This window comes from Anser brachyrhynchus (assembly GCF_964034855.1).
Source record: "Anser brachyrhynchus genome assembly, chromosome: 1".
NCBI lineage: Eukaryota > Metazoa > Chordata > Aves > Anseriformes > Anatidae > Anser > Anser brachyrhynchus.
In genome coordinates this window covers 49,397,973-49,415,430 of record NC_137694.1, presented here as the reverse complement: position 1 = coordinate 49,415,430, position 17,458 = coordinate 49,397,973, and the positions used below count along the sequence as shown (strand labels likewise).

Below are 17,458 nucleotides of genomic sequence, written 5' to 3'. Positions count from 1 at the left end.
GACTATGCATGTATAAAAATATATAAACACTTGGTGCCTAGATATTTAATAAATAATAGCAGCAGAAAATGAAATTATAAAGATGAGGAAAAACAATGTTAATGTTATTTTTAGTGGGGTACATATTAGTTTGCAAATTCTGTTTTTCAGGGGAAAAAAAAAAGCTACCAAATATTTTAACTATCTGAGTTTCCCCAAAGGAACAGCCAAAACAGGAAATGTGGCAAGAAAGAAACAACTAGTATTAACTTTCAAAACAGTAGAGCTACTTCAAAACATTCTGCTGGCTGAAGTACAAATAAATTGAATATAATTTCCTCTGTATTGGAACCAACCTTCCTTCCTTCCTTCCTTCCTTCCTTCCTTCCTTCTTTCTTCCTTCCTTCCTCTCTCTCTCTTTCTCTCTCTTTCTCTCTTTCTTTCTTTCTTTCTCTCTCTCACTTTCTCTTTCTTTCTTCTTTCTTTCTCCTTCTTTCCTTTTTAAATGTTATACTAAAGTTGTTTTTATTTTGTAGCAATTTACAATAAAATGCTTTTAAAAATTGCAAATGTTTCTGTTTTACATTTGTTTCTGTTTTGCATGTCTTTTGGCTTCAACTCCACAGATTCATGGAAGGATGATTTTATGCTTGTAGTGCTTTAGTTAATTCTATATGGGTTTACATCTGTATAATGTTGATCAGGTTTACAAATCAGAGTTGGAGGGTGAAAACATTCTTCCAATTTATATTTCAAACTTGAGACAAGGAAAGCAAAATAAAATAAAATGGCTTACTTTTGACAGTATACCTCTTGTGGAGCTTCTCATAAGAGTAAAACGATTAATTTTTTTCAAACAAATAAAAGCCAACCGACCAAAAAATGAGTTTTTATTTTATTTTATTTTATTTTATTTTATTTTATTTATTTTATTTTATTTTATTTTATTTTATTTTATTTTATTTTATTTTATTTTTTATTTTATTTTATAGCACTCAAGTAGTGTATACTCTAAAGACTCAAAAGATTTCCATAATTTATTGATTTTAAAGTTTCATGAGCTGACTAAAAGTCGCCATGTTACACCTGTGTAGATCTCTCAAATATTCATTGAAGTCCTTACCTTTTGGGATGCTAGTAATGTTGGTGTCTGCGATACGGATATAGGAAAGCCTCTTCATCCCCTGAAAAGCTCCATTTTCAATGCCTGAGCTCTTGAGTGGATTTGTGCCTAGTTCTGCCAACAAAACATGTTATTGAGCTGTGCTTCAGTTTATGTATCAATGTCCATTAAACTTCAGATCTCTAATAGATCAAAGCTAATTTGGAGGTAAAATTCATTACCACATTTCTTGGCTTTCTCTCTCTATATATATTTTATATATAAAATTACTGAGTGAACTAAGAACGACATCTTAATACACTGTGTTGATTTTGTTACAATTTATTATGCTCTTACCTAAGACAATCACTTGATTCAGTCCATTAAAGACAGCTTTCCTCAACTTGGAGATCTCATTTTCGTGAGCCCGTATCTCCTGAAGAGACTTTGGCATGTTTTCTGGAAGTTCCTTCAGGTTATTCTTGGACAGGTAAAGTCTTTCCAGTTTCTTCAGAGGAGCAAAAGCTGCTGGGCTTATTTTGCTGATTTTGTTGTTAACAAGGATTAATGCCTGTGGAATAATAACGAAAGAGATCTTACATGGTTACTGGAGAAATTATCTTAAGAATGAAATATTAAAAAAAAATACTTATTATTTTCTAGTGTCTTTTGATCATTTTTTAGCCAGTCTAGTGAACTGAAGAAAATACAATGCAGTACTAAAATAAATAGATTAAGGACTACTGAAACAGTAAAAGATAAACAAGGCCTAAAAAATAACTACAAAAGGTACTTCATTGCTGAGGTATATGCATCTTCTGTTAACACCCAGAAAAATCAAAATTTATATCCACATTCATATAAAATTAAAATGTTCTATTTACCTTAACACTTCACCCACCACCCACCCCCACCCTCACCCCTCCAGGGAGATAAGTGGGGAAATAGTGTTGTTTTTTTCTGAGGATAGAGTTACACCTTGTCCATCATCATACAATTATACTATCTTTTTTTTTTTCTTCTTTTTTATTAGAGTAATTTGAACATTTATACTCTAAGTCATGTAGTGAAGTATCATGGACTTTATTTGTTTTGCCTTTTGTGTAGGAATCTAATTTATCTCCACCCTAACTGTGATATCTAGACTCTGGGTAACTGTCAGAAAATTAGATCCCTGTACAGACAGGGAAGAGAGGCCTCCATGAAAACTCTGTTAACTATAATAGGTGGTCTCCATTTTGAAATAGATTATCTCAATTTTTTTAAATTTTACTTTACTGCTGACTTATGTTGATTAATCAACCATGACATAAAAAAGGCAAAGTCCCATTACTGCCAGAAAAGTAATTCAGGTTAATGGAAAAGATTTCAGATATGACAAATATGAGAATGAATCTTATAACATCTGTTTACTATCTACTTATAAGACATACAGCTTTACATATTTGTGCAGTGAATTAGGTACAATGGACTATATAGATATGGATAGCATTATCTGTTTACATTTATTACTGGAGAAAAACTATAGTGGATTTCTGTTCACTAACTCCATCATGCCATTTTTTCAGAAACAGAAGAAAATAGTTGTTAATACACTCCCCCCAAATGATATTGCATATATTATAGTTAACATTCAGTGTATTTTAATACATTTTTAATATTTTCAGAATTAAATGTTTACATGTTTCTTGGAGAAAAATAGAACATTTAGCTCTTTCCATAATCAGTTAAGTATTAAAACAGTGTCAAGAAGCGTATCGGTATCTGTGTCAGCACCTACCTATCAAGAAAATTGAAAGAGGGGTAAGAAGATGGTATAAAATTGTATTTGATGCATGTTTGTCCCCTAATGGACTCCTCTTGCAGTTCATCCTGAGCAAAGCAAGCAGTGTGTTCTGTACATGGTTTCTGAGTACGCATAAAGTTGAGCAGATCTGTTTTTAATTTTGAATGCTAGCTAGCAATGCTACATTTGCAAGAGGAGGTAGAAAAGGTCATTCACAGTTCAGCAGAGTATTTCACTAACAATAAACCACTCCCAAAATAAATAGATTGGTCAGAGGATGCTACAGCCACAGCTCTCTTGTATTTCAGACTGTTATAAGAACTTCCATAAGAACACATCAGTTTGGGTTTCCTAAGAGAAAATTGCAAGAATTTGGAGACAGATGTAGCTTCTCCCCTTAGTGTACTAAGGCTACCTGCACGTATTAGGACACAGGCGACATATAGTTGTTGTGAAGAGTACAGCTTGAATTATACAGATTAATCTCTCTCATTGCTCTTATTATAATAATGGAATAAATGAATGAGCTACTGCTAAATACATTCTTTTGTTGTTGTTGTTGATTTTACCATAATTTTATTTTCCATAGATATTTAAACCAATATTCATTGAGTTTAGACTGGTGAGCACTTGTAATTTTTATCCTACATCCTGCTTTGTAGCATTTGGTCATTTATTTCAGCTAAATATTTCCTTGTCTTATTATTATTATTTCTTATCTGTTTTAACTTGTTTTCTTTTTAGATAAAAATGCTTTTGGTTTGATTATCACAGCTGATGTTCTGATACAAAATACTTCTATCTGGAAACAGGCAGGTATATATTCAGATAGGCCCTGTAATGTAAATATTCTGTGAGTAGCTGATGTTCAGAGAATAGCTAAAGCTCTTCCAAGAACTGTTAGTCCTGACCAAAACCAGAAATTGTCCATGTATTTAGGATTAATCTGTTCTGCTTTGCCAATGTTTTCCTGAATATGATCATGTTATCTTGGAGAAACACACAAAACAATTATTTTATTCAAACATTCAGAAAACCTATCTCACTTAGAAATGATGATATCTGTCAAAGGTATACTTAAAAATACTTTCACTGTGGGAACATATCTATGGTGGTATAAACTGGAAAAGTATCACAAGCCTGTAGTTTTCAATTTCTTTGTACCAGAACATCAGTTCTGTCTTGCATCATGCTGTGTAAGACCCTGTTCCTCCTATTTTAAACCTATATTATTTTTCACACCACTGTGCTGTTTTAAAGAAGAAAAAACAAGCCCACACATCAGAATTTGCAAGAGAAGTTTTACTGTCTCCCAGAGCAACAGCAAATGATGAGGATAACACACCAGCATAGCACCTGGCCAGCCATACCCATGGGTTTCTTTCCTACTTCACAATAACTCTATTATATGCAAGACTTAAAGAAAGAAGTTATTAGCTTTGGAGTGCTGCTGTTTATTTTCTTCAGAATGTGCCCCGTATGGTTTGCATGTAACAAAAGTTAAAACAAAATACAATAAAATTAAATGAAAAACTCAGGGGAATTTAGAGGTCAGTGAAAACAGGAACTAGAGAAGAAAATCTGAGGGAAAACATCTGCAGGCAATGTTATTGAGGAAGGGATGTTAGACAAAAAAAAATGCCACATGGACTAAGTTTCCTGAATATAGCCCAGATGGCATGATGGGACATTATTATATTCATCTTGCTAAAGGACGGCTCCATATACTAATTTTGTGCAGGGCAAGCAATTCTCAGAGGTTAAAATGAGAGTCAATCTGAAAGTTCTGAAAGTGCTTGAACCATAGCTAGCACTTGCAATGCTGCTAGTATGGAACAGTTTGGCAGACTTCAGAAATGTGACAGTTTAGGGTAATACTTGAATAGAGCCACAGGAATTGAATTATTTTTTTTTTTAATCTATCTTCTTCCATGCTTCCTTTTCTTAGTGGAGGGAATAAAGATGATTCTTTAAAAAAATAAATAAATAAGGGGGGGGGGGGGGGCACGACACCAACAACACTGAAGAATATCACTAAAATCCAAAAATACAAAAGACTTTCAGCATGCACAGCTTTCATCGTGACTTGATATGTGTTTTGAGATACTTAGCCATAGGCAAGAAAAGAGGCAAGAAAATAAAGAGGCACAAATACACGAAGTATTAAAGACACCATATGGTTGGGCTCAGACAGCTCATACTCTTATCCTATGGATAGGAAAATGGATATATAGCATGATACGTATAACATAGCTTTTGCAGCTCTTATTCAGCTCTTACAGGATAAACATTGACTCTGTTATGTTCATTACTATATATTGCAATGTAGTAATACCTATAGACTACTTCATCATTATCTGCAATTTACACAGTGCTCAGAGAAGTAAAATAGCTTTGTTCCAAAGATACTTTAATTTTTACTGAACTACTTCTAGTAGTAACTATTGTAGTAACAATAACAACTACAACAAAATAAAAAATAACAAAAAAAAAAAAGAAAAAAAAGACTGTATGAATACTGCTTAATTAAAGTCCATAGGAGTATGGCTATTTATCTCCCTTTGGTCTGGTTTCTGCTTCAAATATTTATTCCCTAAACAAAAAGGAGAACTCACAGTTCACAAAGATTTTGGAACACTTGTTAGCATGCTCTTGTCAAAATACACCCTGACAAACTGCAGAGTGTGCGTGTGGCAGTCATGTAGCATCGTTCTTCTGCTGTTATCAAAATGCGCAATTTTTGCCCTGGCTGGGGGTGGGAAGAGGGATACTGTATCTTTTGGTACAACTTTATTATGTGAGAATCTCAGGGAACTGTTCTGTGGCTTTTGCATCCTTACATCTGTTCTCCTTGGTTTAGAACAGTTTGAAGTGAAAGCCTTGCCAAAAGCTGAAATGAACTGTAAAACAATCAGCAAATTATTATCAAGCGTGATACATGCTGATACATCTGTTTTGCCAGCTGGAGATGGTACTCTTACCTAACATCAAATCTTTAATGATGCATGTGGCCTTCAGGGTTTAAACTGAAAAATCAATCTGCTGACCCAATGGAATTTTTTTAATTTCCTGGGTTATGTATTATATTATTAACCTGTTGTTTTATTATAGTGCTGCTATGTACAGTAATGCCTTAAGAATTGTAAGCTGAGGAATCAGGTGTCCAAATAAAAATAATAATAAATCTGATGTTTTTTTTCTTTTTTGCCTTATGGCTTCAGTTATTAAGACATATTCATATCCTGGACATACAGTCAAGTTTTGCCAAATTATTAGGAACGAATGTGCACATGTAGGGGAAACAAAAACAGGCAGACAAAAAACAACCAACCAACCAAACCAAACCAAATCGAACAGACTAAAATAAAATAAAATAAAATAAAATAAAATAAAATAAAAACAACAACCCCAAAAGAACTTTACATCCTTCTCTAATTATGTTTTACCAGAAGATAGAATTTTACAAAATAAGCGTTCATTTTTAAAGTCATTTTATCAATAGTAAAGATCGGTAAACTTGAAACAACCAAGAGGCCCTGAATCCAAGGAGGTCTCTGAATGGAATTCCAGATGTCTTATCTTCTGAATGGCCCAAGATGTACAGAGTTAAGACAGAAGAAGGCTAAAGGTATCAAAAAAAATAAAAAAAATGATGGTGCAATGATTCTTTTTATGTTGTTACTTAAGTTCTTTTGTAGGCTTTAGTAAAGTGGTTCAAGTGGACATAACTAAGAAAGGCAAGGAAAAATGGATGACATAGAAAGCAGATGGAAGAGATGGATGAACTGTGAAGAAGGAGACATCAAGGCATTGAAACAAGACTACCACTTGAGGAAAGAAGGCTTTCCTAGAGGAAAGAAGGCTGGGGAAAACAGTTTGATCACATCCACAGAAGCTTGTTGAGTAATCTCAGCAAGCTGAGGAGCCTGGTGTACATCTAGTTTGCACTGAGTTTGAGCCGTCACTAGTAAGTGTTGTGTAATGTGACTTGCACAGATGACCAGAGAACTGCTGGCTCTACATTTTACTGCTCCAATAAAAATAATCCTTATGCTCTAGCATTCTAGAGCCAGAAAACACTGCCTTTGTCAACTGGGGCAAACATTTAGGTCATTCGTTTTATCATAAATTACTTGTTTATTTTACTGCTTTATTCCTTTTTTCTTTTTTCCTTTAGTTTAACATTCTGAACCTCTCTAAAATTTTGAGGATGTCAAACTATTTTTTCCTGCTATTTTGCTCACACAGAAAGTTCTTTGTCCTCTGCAGATTAAAAAAAAATAAGGTTTTACATGCATGTTATGTGTTGCACATTGCTGTTTTGGTGGAAAATCTCATCGTGTGTTCAGCATAATGTAAAGGAGAGTCTGAGGAAATAGGACATCTAAGGGAGTGTTGCATTTCAGAAAGATCAACATCCTTTATTATTATTATTATTATTATCGTCATCATTATTGTTGTTATTATTATTTTATTTCCTCAGAATAATTGTCAGAGGCCTACAGATTCTCTAAGCTGGAAAGAGGAGAAGTGTCTCTCAGTTCTGTTAAAAAATATCTGCTATAGATGATAGTGGGAATCGAGTTCACAGGAAGAACCTGGGCAGACATTTCTGAATGTTTTTTACAGTAAGCTGGTGGCTACTGAATCTTCATTCTGTGATTTGTAGAGCAGTAAGTTTACCTAACTTCTCATTTGATTATGACTGGGAATGGGAACTGAAGCTGTAATGAATCATCAGAAAACTGTGTTCTTTCATTAATATTTTTTGATCTATTAGGAATTTTTCTGTATTTCTGGAAGATGTTCTTAGACTTTTCCTCAGTTAATCTAGATGGTTGTCCTTCCATAGGGAGTCTTCTTTTGGTTAAAAACAAAGCAAAGCAGAGCAAAACAAAACAAAACAAAAAAAAAAAAAAAGAAAGAAAGAAAAAAAAGAAATGAGGGCATGAAATATTTTGTTCACTATTTTTTCCACTAGATATTGCTACAAATATGTCTATGGGGTAAAAGTACTGTATTTTATCCAGAAGTCTCAGTTTGGCTGGAAAATTCTGACAGTTGTATAAAAAGGTATCTTCTGCCTTTTCCAATAGCATCTCTGTAACTGTTTTGCCACAAGTCTAAATAGGCAAATCTTTTACACAGTATCAGACAATTTTCTGAAACTGTAAAACTCTGTCCTTGGCTCTAAAATGGGCTGTCTTCTATTTTTTTATTTTTTTATTTTTCACTTTTCTCCTGAGTCCTCTGATTAAAAGTATATTTCAAGTTTCATTTTTTAATAGTATGAAGTCTCATTCAGTTTTTGTAGTACAACTTTAATAGTTTAGTCACATTTTCCTGGATTAATTGAAAACTACAAAAATATCAGGTACACCACAACTGTTGACTAATGATTTCTGGTTGTCTTCCTTTGCAGGTATTTATTGCTTGCAGTTAAATATTCCCTTAGTTGCATACTTTTCTACCTGTTTGGCATATTCAATAGCTGCAAATTTTAACTGCTCTTTGACCTTCTTAAATTTTTTATTATTATTATTTACACAGAATATCTTTGTAGGTGTTAAGTCCTCTTGTTCTTCCATTTATGAATTTAATCACTTTTGTATTGAAAGAGAAGCCACAGGCAAGGTATAGGTAGGTCCTTTCCTTTCTGCTAACTTTAGCTTTTAGTACAAATTGAACTTCATGTTCAAACTAACTTGTTCATGGAAAACTTTTTAAAAACTATTAGTCCTATCGGAGGTGATGTCTGCAGGATTATTTATTTATTTATTTATTTATTTATTTATTTATTTATTTATTTCCAATACCAGTATGAGTTGGGATCTAGGGAATTGTTCCCTAAATGGACATACAAGTAGTCACTGTATACACGAGATTGACTGCAGTTTCTGATTATTTCAGACTTTGGAACAATAATAGCTATAATATATGTAAATCTTTCTGCTTTAGTAGAGTGTAAGAAGGTTTCACAATTTAGAAGAAGTCTAGAAACTTTTTAACATTACACGGTCAAATACAAGCCATGTGTATTTGGGAATACGATTTTTAAAAGTATGTATGTGATATATGTACATTTACATCACACACACATATCCTTAAAACAAAAAATGACAATGGACCTCTATCAACAGTAAAGTTTCTCAAATTTATTTATTATATTGATTAAAAGCAATATGGCTCTGAATAATATTACGAGGGAGGAAAATGGGAAATATTCCCAGATCTTACACAAGCAGAATGATGCCTGCCTAGAATAAAGATGGTGCCCAGTTACTTAAATGTACTGCATGGGTAAATTATTATGTTGGGGAGGAGACAAAAGGGTTCTTTTTCTGTCTTGAATATATCCAAGAAAACCACATTGCTTTGAAGGTCATTTTTTAAAATTTACATTACTATTGTAACAATTTCCACTAGTCCCTAAATATGCCCTAGGTAGTTTGGGGATTAAGATGAACTAATGACTTCTTCCCTGAAGAGTTACCTATTTAATTCAGTATTAAATTATATCTGCTGTAATAAGGAAAAGAACATCTATAGAATTAACTCAATGAGTTATCATTCACAAGTGCTCAACTCACAGCACAAGGTATAATAAAGACCAGAGCTGAGTGACAAGTAGGGAGAAGTTATTGGTGCCAGTACTTTTCATCTGCAATACTATGCTCTGATTCATTTAATGCAGTGTCATGAGGAAGGATTTCAAAAGATTCATTCTACTGACAAGATTTTCTCATTGAAAATACAGGACGTCTCTTTGAGGTGGATGAAAACCAAAACAAGTGAGAAGGAATTAGCGTGTCAAATCTGTTTAGTAGTGAAGCACAGAAACTGAAAACTCAGATTTGCAGCATAAATAATCTCCTTCTAATACAAACTTCAAAATAAGTCAGGTGAAATAGGGTATAGAAACATTGGTTTCTCTTTGCTGACTCTATAGGCTATCTACACAACTAGATCAGATGTAGATATCTATACAGTAGTTGCTAAAATTATGTGACAAGAACCTCATCGTGATTTGCTCATGCAGCTCCCTCCATTTTGGACAGACTGTCATTGCATCCCTAGTAATTACTCAAATCTTTTTTGAGTTGGCTTCTTGGTAGCAAATGGGAACAATAGAATTGAAAGAGGTTGTGAAGTGCCAAGAAAGTGAAGTCAAGTAATTCATAATGCTTATAATCAAAAAGGATCAAATGAAACTATGCACAGAATAAAGTGACTTGGTGACAGGCTAGAAAAATAATTTCTGCTGCAGCATTTTGAAATATATCTGAGTTAGGGTATTACTTTCCAAGGCAGAAAAGTATTATTATTATTACTATTGTTATTATTTTATTATTATTATTATTATTATTATTATTATTTATTAAATCTGGAAATAAAGATATTTTGATACAATTAAAACAAGTCTATGAGGTATGAAATTTTAAGATGTTGATAATAAGCAAAGAAATAAAAGAGGAGGACCTCTGATAGAAGAACAAAAATTTGGAAGCAGAGGAAGGTTTCTGATGGAAACTTGGAAAATAAGAGAACCAGAAAAAAGGGTATATAGAAACCAGGGAAGGAAAATATTTTAACAAAGAGAAGGAAGTCAGTAGTGTTGGAAGAGACTGGAAGGTAAAGAAGGATGAGGATGGAATTTTGGTAAGAGGAGATTATTGGCAAAAACATAATTTTATTGTAGTGAAGTGGGCAGGAGGTTGGTTTGAAAGGGGGGTTGAGATAAAATTATTAAAGAAAACTGATGACAAATAGAATATATTCTCTAGCACCCCTTGAGCTCCAAGGTGGGACAGGAAGGCATACAGTAATGAATGACTGAGGCAGCAAGTTTGAGAACAATTTTCTTTTTTACTAGAAATAACCAAACCACCCTGCCAAAGGGAGTGAAAACATAAGTAAAGAGTTGAGAAAAGTTACAGTGGGGGTCAGGAGACTGAATGGAAGGGAGACAGGTACAAAGAGATTAAATCAGACAAGGAACTTCCATGGCAGGAGAATGTTTACAGGAGAGAAATAGGAAAGAAAATTAATAGGCAGGGCTGGTGGAGGAAGATCACAGAGCATTTCATCAGTTTTCCTTAAAAACATGGGTACCAGGCCAAAATCACCTTTTCTATCCTTTTTTTTTTTTTTTTTTCAAGTAATAGTTCAGCTATACACTTACATGAAGATTCTTCAAGTTTTTGAAATCTCCTTCTTTAATTTCAGTTATTTTGTTGTTCTGTAAGTCCAGCAGAGTTGTATCAGGGGGAAGATCTTTTGGCACTCTTTCCAGACCTAGGAACAGTGAAAAGAATAAACAATCGACTTTGAAAGAAACTTCAAACAGGGGTCAGTACTTTCCTTAGTACTATTTACCTTCCAGTAAACATTTCTAGAACTCATTTCCTGAAGTATGTTATGAAGTCTTATTTGACAACATTTCTGTCTCCAAAGTGTCAAAGGGAGTTTTATTTTGCTATGTCAAATTAAAATGTATTTATTCACATTTCCATTCTGCCTTTTTCCAAGTTATAGAAAAGACTGAGTTTGTCAAAATTATTTCTAACACATTTAACCCTGCTGAATTGTGTGGATAAAAATTGCTTTCAGAAGGAGGTATGGCATTTATTAATTTCACTGTGTGCTAAATTTTTTGGACAGAGAGCATTTCCTGCTATTTAAGTCAATAAACTTTTCTTCAAAGAAGTATGATGGCTAATTACATTCATTTCCAGAAAAATATTATTTATTTGACAATAACTGAATAACTTGCAGTTAAGTCCACCTTAAAGAAAAAAAGAAAAAAAAAAAACACAAACCCCCACTTTTCTTTCAGTTGAAACTATGTGAAACTATGTCCAAGTTTTCTGGAGAACAAATCTCTTGGTTTCACTACAACTGCCAAAAGAACATCAGACAGTTTAAATTAAAGACTCTCTTTGGGACTATTTTCTGAATAGCTGATATGTAAGTCCAATGAAGTCATGGAAATGAAATTATTTAGTGTTAAATAACACTCACTTTACCCAGCTTTGCTTTCGTACGGTGACTTGGAATAGAGCAAATCTTTTATAGTCATTCTGATTTACCACAAAATTAAAATGTTCTTTCCTAACTAGTCTTTTATTTTTATTTTTATTTTTATTTTTATTTTTATTTTATTATTTTTTTTTTACAGAATATGAAATGCTAAATGAATGGCTAGTAGGAACAATTTATAGCCAGTAATAAACTCTCAATATGGGCATCTAACAGAAGTGTATTTTTTTCAGGAAGAATAGACTTTTTAACAATAAATGTTTAAATAAATATTTCTGAATGTATACTCAAACTCTCTTGAAAAGATTTATCTGTAAGTATCACCAGTGTCTCCCCAACAAATCCTGAAAACAAGCCTTCATAAGTTATCTTAATATGGGTGTAGGAGACCTAAACTTTTGAAAATTGCTTCTTTTACACTTAGCTTTAACTGATGATAGTACTCTGTGTAGAACACATTCTGTCGTTCTGACATTGTAAAAAGTTGGTTTCTGAATTTAAAAACATCCTAGCCACTCTTCCAAATTTATCTCCCCCCCAGCCCTCAAGTTCTAAAACATTAGCTAAACAAGTATTAAAATATATGTCTGATATTTATTAAAACTGAGTACAATATAGATTAACCTGGCTAATTTTTAATCCCATCAGAACCCAAAAGTTTTAAAATGAAGAATCTTCCAGTTCCAGATGAATAAGTAAAAGTATGTACTGTACATAAAATGACAAGAGCCAAACCTCATATCTCATCCTATTCACCTTACTGATTTTCAGAGCGTGAATAGATGATACAGATTAAGGTTCTTCATATCACTAAATTTTTTTTTCTCATTTAGGCATGAAGTTCATTTTTACTAAAGGCAGTTGCAAAACCCTAATTATTTTCAGAAATGCGGGGCTAGAGCTCCACATATATATAAAAATATAATACCATATAATTTGCATGTTGTGTTTGGAAAATTTCTGTACTCTGCAGACGGCAGTGATGTCAGCAACTAAAAATTCTCTCCCAAAAGCACTGTTTGTTTAAGGTCATAATTTTGTTATGAGAAGTTTTCAGAATCCAGCAACTTTTATAGTATTTTTCACATATAAATGCAAAATTTAGTTGAATTATTTGGATACAAATTAATATTACTATGTTGTGGTTGTTAGTACATTTATATTAAAAAGACTAGTATTAGTAATTTAAGTTCTTGTGACAGAAACCGGTGTACATGAGAGCTATATAGCTGTACATTACAGAATGCCCTTGAAACATGCTTTGTAAGAATACTTGGATTGCCATTGAAGGGATAATTTGCTAGAGACTAAACTAAACTTCAAATTAAATTTCCAGCTGTACTCTTCAAGCTTCACATGTCAGATTCTACAAGCTCAAGCATTTTCTGTGAATGAGGTAGAACTGATAATTTCACAGAGCATTGAAGTTAAATGGTGGTTCATATTATAGTAAGACAAATATAATCAGATAACCCTTTGTGAACAGCGATTTATAAAAGCTTATTGTACTAAAATCTAGGAGGTACAATGCAATTATTAGCTCTGCATACAAGGAATATAACTGCCATCCCTTAAAATACTGAACTTGTTTTCTTACCTATCTCATGTACATTCTGTTATATGTTTCCTGAAGCCATTTCTAAAAATGGTTTAGAAAACAGCTGAACTGAAACCATGGTATATGACTTTTCCTTGTCTTGTCTGAGTTTTGAACGTATGGAGAGCAAAGTATCATGCATTGTATATAGGAGTACAGGATGCACCTCAGGTGCCATAGAGATGTTACATTAATATTAAGCAGTATAGTACACCCACCAACTGACAGCTATATCAAATAGAGCTCTCCAGTGACACAACAGTTTGTAAATGGGTGGATCTGGACACTGCCTTATAAAATCATCAACTAATAATTCAGGATTAAACTGTGTTTAACTTGTCGACTGGATCCAGGTGTTTCACCGCTTGTCCCATCTACATTGGTTTGCACTACGACAGTACTTCTACTTGTATTCTACATCTATCCTGGACCTGCAAGCTCATGAAGCCAGTTTCTTCTCTGGAGTTTTATTGCCTGAGGAGCAATCCTTCAAGTCTTTCTAGTCATAACAGGTCAGTATATAAGCAGTGCACATGAATGGGGGAGTCTAACATGACAGCATGACAGAATTTGAAATGAATCTAGAAAACTGCAATCCCACTAGAAGCTAAAATGGCTCTTGAATCTTAAGTTAGAATTACCATTGCCCAGGATGATTCTTGGATTCTTCTGGCTGGAAGACAGAAGAATTTAGAGGGGAATTGTGGGCTGTACTTATTACTTATTTCCCATGACTTAATGCCCATATACTTCTGAAAACCTGTTGTAGTGTGACTCTATGTCCACCTACTGCCTTCCTGCGAAATTTATGTAATGTCAACTGACAGAGGAACTGGTACGGGAAAATACCAACTGAGGCACTTCTTAATCATTTTAAAAACAGTTTACACAACTATTTCAGCTTTTTTTTTTTCTCTTTAATATACATTTAAGCTTGTGAATACAAAGAAAAGAAAGCTATATGGCAATCTTTCATAGCAGTCTGACTTTTTATGTGAATACTCAGGGATATAGAGTTTGGTATTCAGTTCTCTGGAAATATTTCAGGCCTCTGGTTTCTAAGATGAATGTAGAACTGACTAAAGATTTACATATTTCTGCCTTTCTATCTGTTAAATTGAAAATGCATATTGTTTTATTAATTTTGATTGAATAAAACTAGATCAGTTACTATTTAAGTTGTTAAATGCATTAAAAAATTCATGAATGAGCAGAAAAGGTATAGCCCCACCCTTACAAAATGCTTGGTTACACTGAAATTAAAAGCCTAAATATTCTGGAAACATAAGGGACTTAACAAAAGAGTTCTTATCTTTAGTCAGAAAGCTATTGCCATTTGCACTAAAATAGTTCTCCAAGAGAAATCATGTCTTACTTACAGAAGCTAAACAAATATCCATTCCTGCAATATGTGCCAGATCAGTGTCATTCTCTGCAGATTACAACAAATAGAAATTTTCTTCTGTCCTACATCATCAACCCCTAGCGCTTAGCGATTCCCACCAGCATACATGTATGTGTGTAAACATGCATGGATATGACAATACATAAAGAGTAGAATACTAGACAACAATAATAAGAAACAAGTAAATGAGCTTGAAACACTTCCCCTTGTTGCTCAGGGTCAGTTGTACTTTTATTTTCCCAGCAGAAGGTTTCCTATTCTTACATTCTTATTCTTTCCTATTCTTAACTTATTCTTACACTAGTAACTACATCACAGATTTCTGGAATAACTAATATAATAATATGATCAAATGTATTAGAGGGATGCCTAGCAAAGCTGGATCATCAATGGATTTCTTTCACATAGACAACAAGAACCCACACTCACTTTTGGAAGTACTGTGATGGAAAGGCTCATCTAGAGTCAACCAGAAGGTGATCAGTAGAGAGAGGTTATCAGGACCAGGAATCCCTCCATAGTGGGAGGACAGAAATGAAGGTAACCTTGCAGAAATCAGGCTTGTCTCAGTGGGATCCTACCTACGTGATGTGTAGTATTTTCTCATTATTTCTTAAATAAATTAGATTAATGCTATTGCAATGTCTGGCTGCTTATCTGTGATTGCCTCTCCACTTGGAAAGGACAGAAGTCTGATGGGTCTGGAGATTTTATGAGACCAGAAAATAAGCACAAATGAGCCAAACTAATGATACAGTGAGGCTGGTATAATTCAGCCCTTATTGAGTCCCTGAGAGAGCAGCAATCTGTGGCTAGTCATCTCCTGTGTAGTGATACACCAGCCCAACTCACATATGCTGCCATTTAGCCAGCCAAACAGGTGTAGGAGATGTAGCAAGGATTTGGGAATATTTTGAGGACTAAGGGGGATTAGGGATTTTGGTATACAAGGCAAGCTTCATTACTTTTGCAGCTCAGGGAATTACCTGCTCAGCTGCAGGAGCTGTGATCAAGTGGCTGTGGAATTGTTTAACCCCCAAAATGTGAAGGGTGGCATTTGAAACCTCCCCTCTATGAAGGGGCTTCAGTTCACTGCTCCAGTTTCTCAGAACTGAGAGTCTGCAACATGGCATGAAGCCACATTTCTGCTGAAGCCATACAACTATGAAGAAAAGGAATGCAAGATTTATGGAGCTAGTGAGAGAGATGAAGCAAAAGGGAGTCTGAGTCTGTAGCCCAGAGATGAGGACACTTCCCTGGGAACTGTATCCTTGCAACACTGAGACCACATAGTCAAAATAAGAAATATGTGACTGGTGCCAATTACAAATAAATAAATAAATAAATAAGTAAATAAATATATTTTCCCTCCCCCTATCCAGTTTACAACAAACGGGGATGGGGCTCATTCCCCTGAATAAACATTCCCTTTCCCAGCCGAGGAGAAGGGGTCAAAAGGCAGAGGGAGATCTGAATGCTGTAGCTCAGATACATGTGTTATTGCATTGCAACACTCACAATTATTATCATAGGGGCCATAAAATGGGGCTCTTTTCAAGTCTCCTTTAGTTTCCACTAACAGCTGCTGCCAGCTGAAGAATTTGGGCTGAGTTACATGTAATTCCCAGACGTGGTCATCAGCGGCTGCTCTCCCGGTGGGGGCAGCCTCTCCAGCAGCTGCCTGTGCTTCCTCTGCTATGTGTTCTCCCCTGCTCAAAGCCCAGCTCTGCCTTGTCTCAACAGTGGGCTGTGTGGACTCTGGGATGAATGGGGTGAATGGCAAACTCACAGGTTCAGGAGACTTAGTCAGGGAAAATAACAGGACTCAAGGACAACTTTCTGGAAGGATGTCAGGGAACATGGCATAGTGTTGAATGCTTCAAATTAGAAGAGTTCACTGAAACTTTCCCAGTCTGTGTACTTCAGTATTTACTGGAATTTGTTCTCTATTGTGTGGGATTTGAAAATAGGAGTGGTTTCACAATTTGCATCCTACCAACTTTAAAAATAAGAAACAATTGTCTTTCTTTACAGAGGAGTACTCACAACCTCCTTCTCCCTCCCACTTTCAAATGAAAAGTCTGTTCTTTACCTTTCCTTTTCTTATTATGAAATCATCAGTACTAATGGGAATATTTTAATTAATTAAAAAAAAAAAAGCCTGAAGAATTGGAGAATTGTTTTTTTCTCAGGTGATTATTCTTAAAGGTTTAAGAAACAACAACAACAACAAAAAAGAGCAACACAGTTTCCACTGGAATCCATGAAACTCTTAAAATACATCTTAAGGTGACAACCATTTTTCAGATATTCTTCCTGCTCTTCAGTCTGTAAGATTCATGTTCCATTAAGATCCATGTGGGACTTTTCATCATTTTCATCACATATTATTATTTTTGTATACCTCTGACCCTTCCCATTGGAAAGAATGAGAAAATTAACTCCATTCCGTGCTGGGATGGCCTTTCACAAAAGTAGACCAACTGGTATACTACTACACTGTTTTTTTGTTTGTTTGTTTTCCCAAACTTTCACAACATTGTTTTCCAG

General features: G+C 34.3%; 1 protein-coding gene across 1 annotated transcript in view; it reads right to left on the bottom strand.

Annotated features, from left to right (window-relative positions):
• The window catches only part of DCN (decorin), a 38,525-nt gene that overhangs the window by 7,389 nt on the left and 13,678 nt on the right, over window positions 1–17,458 (bottom strand). The window contains exons 3-5 of the mRNA XM_080593229.1: window positions 11,050–11,162; window positions 1,439–1,652; window positions 1,103–1,216 (exon numbers count right to left, since the gene is read on the bottom strand). Coding sequence (XP_080449355.1) covers window positions 1,103–1,216; window positions 1,439–1,652; window positions 11,050–11,162 — 441 coding nt within the window. The remainder of the gene's footprint in view (window positions 1–1,102; window positions 1,217–1,438; window positions 1,653–11,049; window positions 11,163–17,458) is intronic.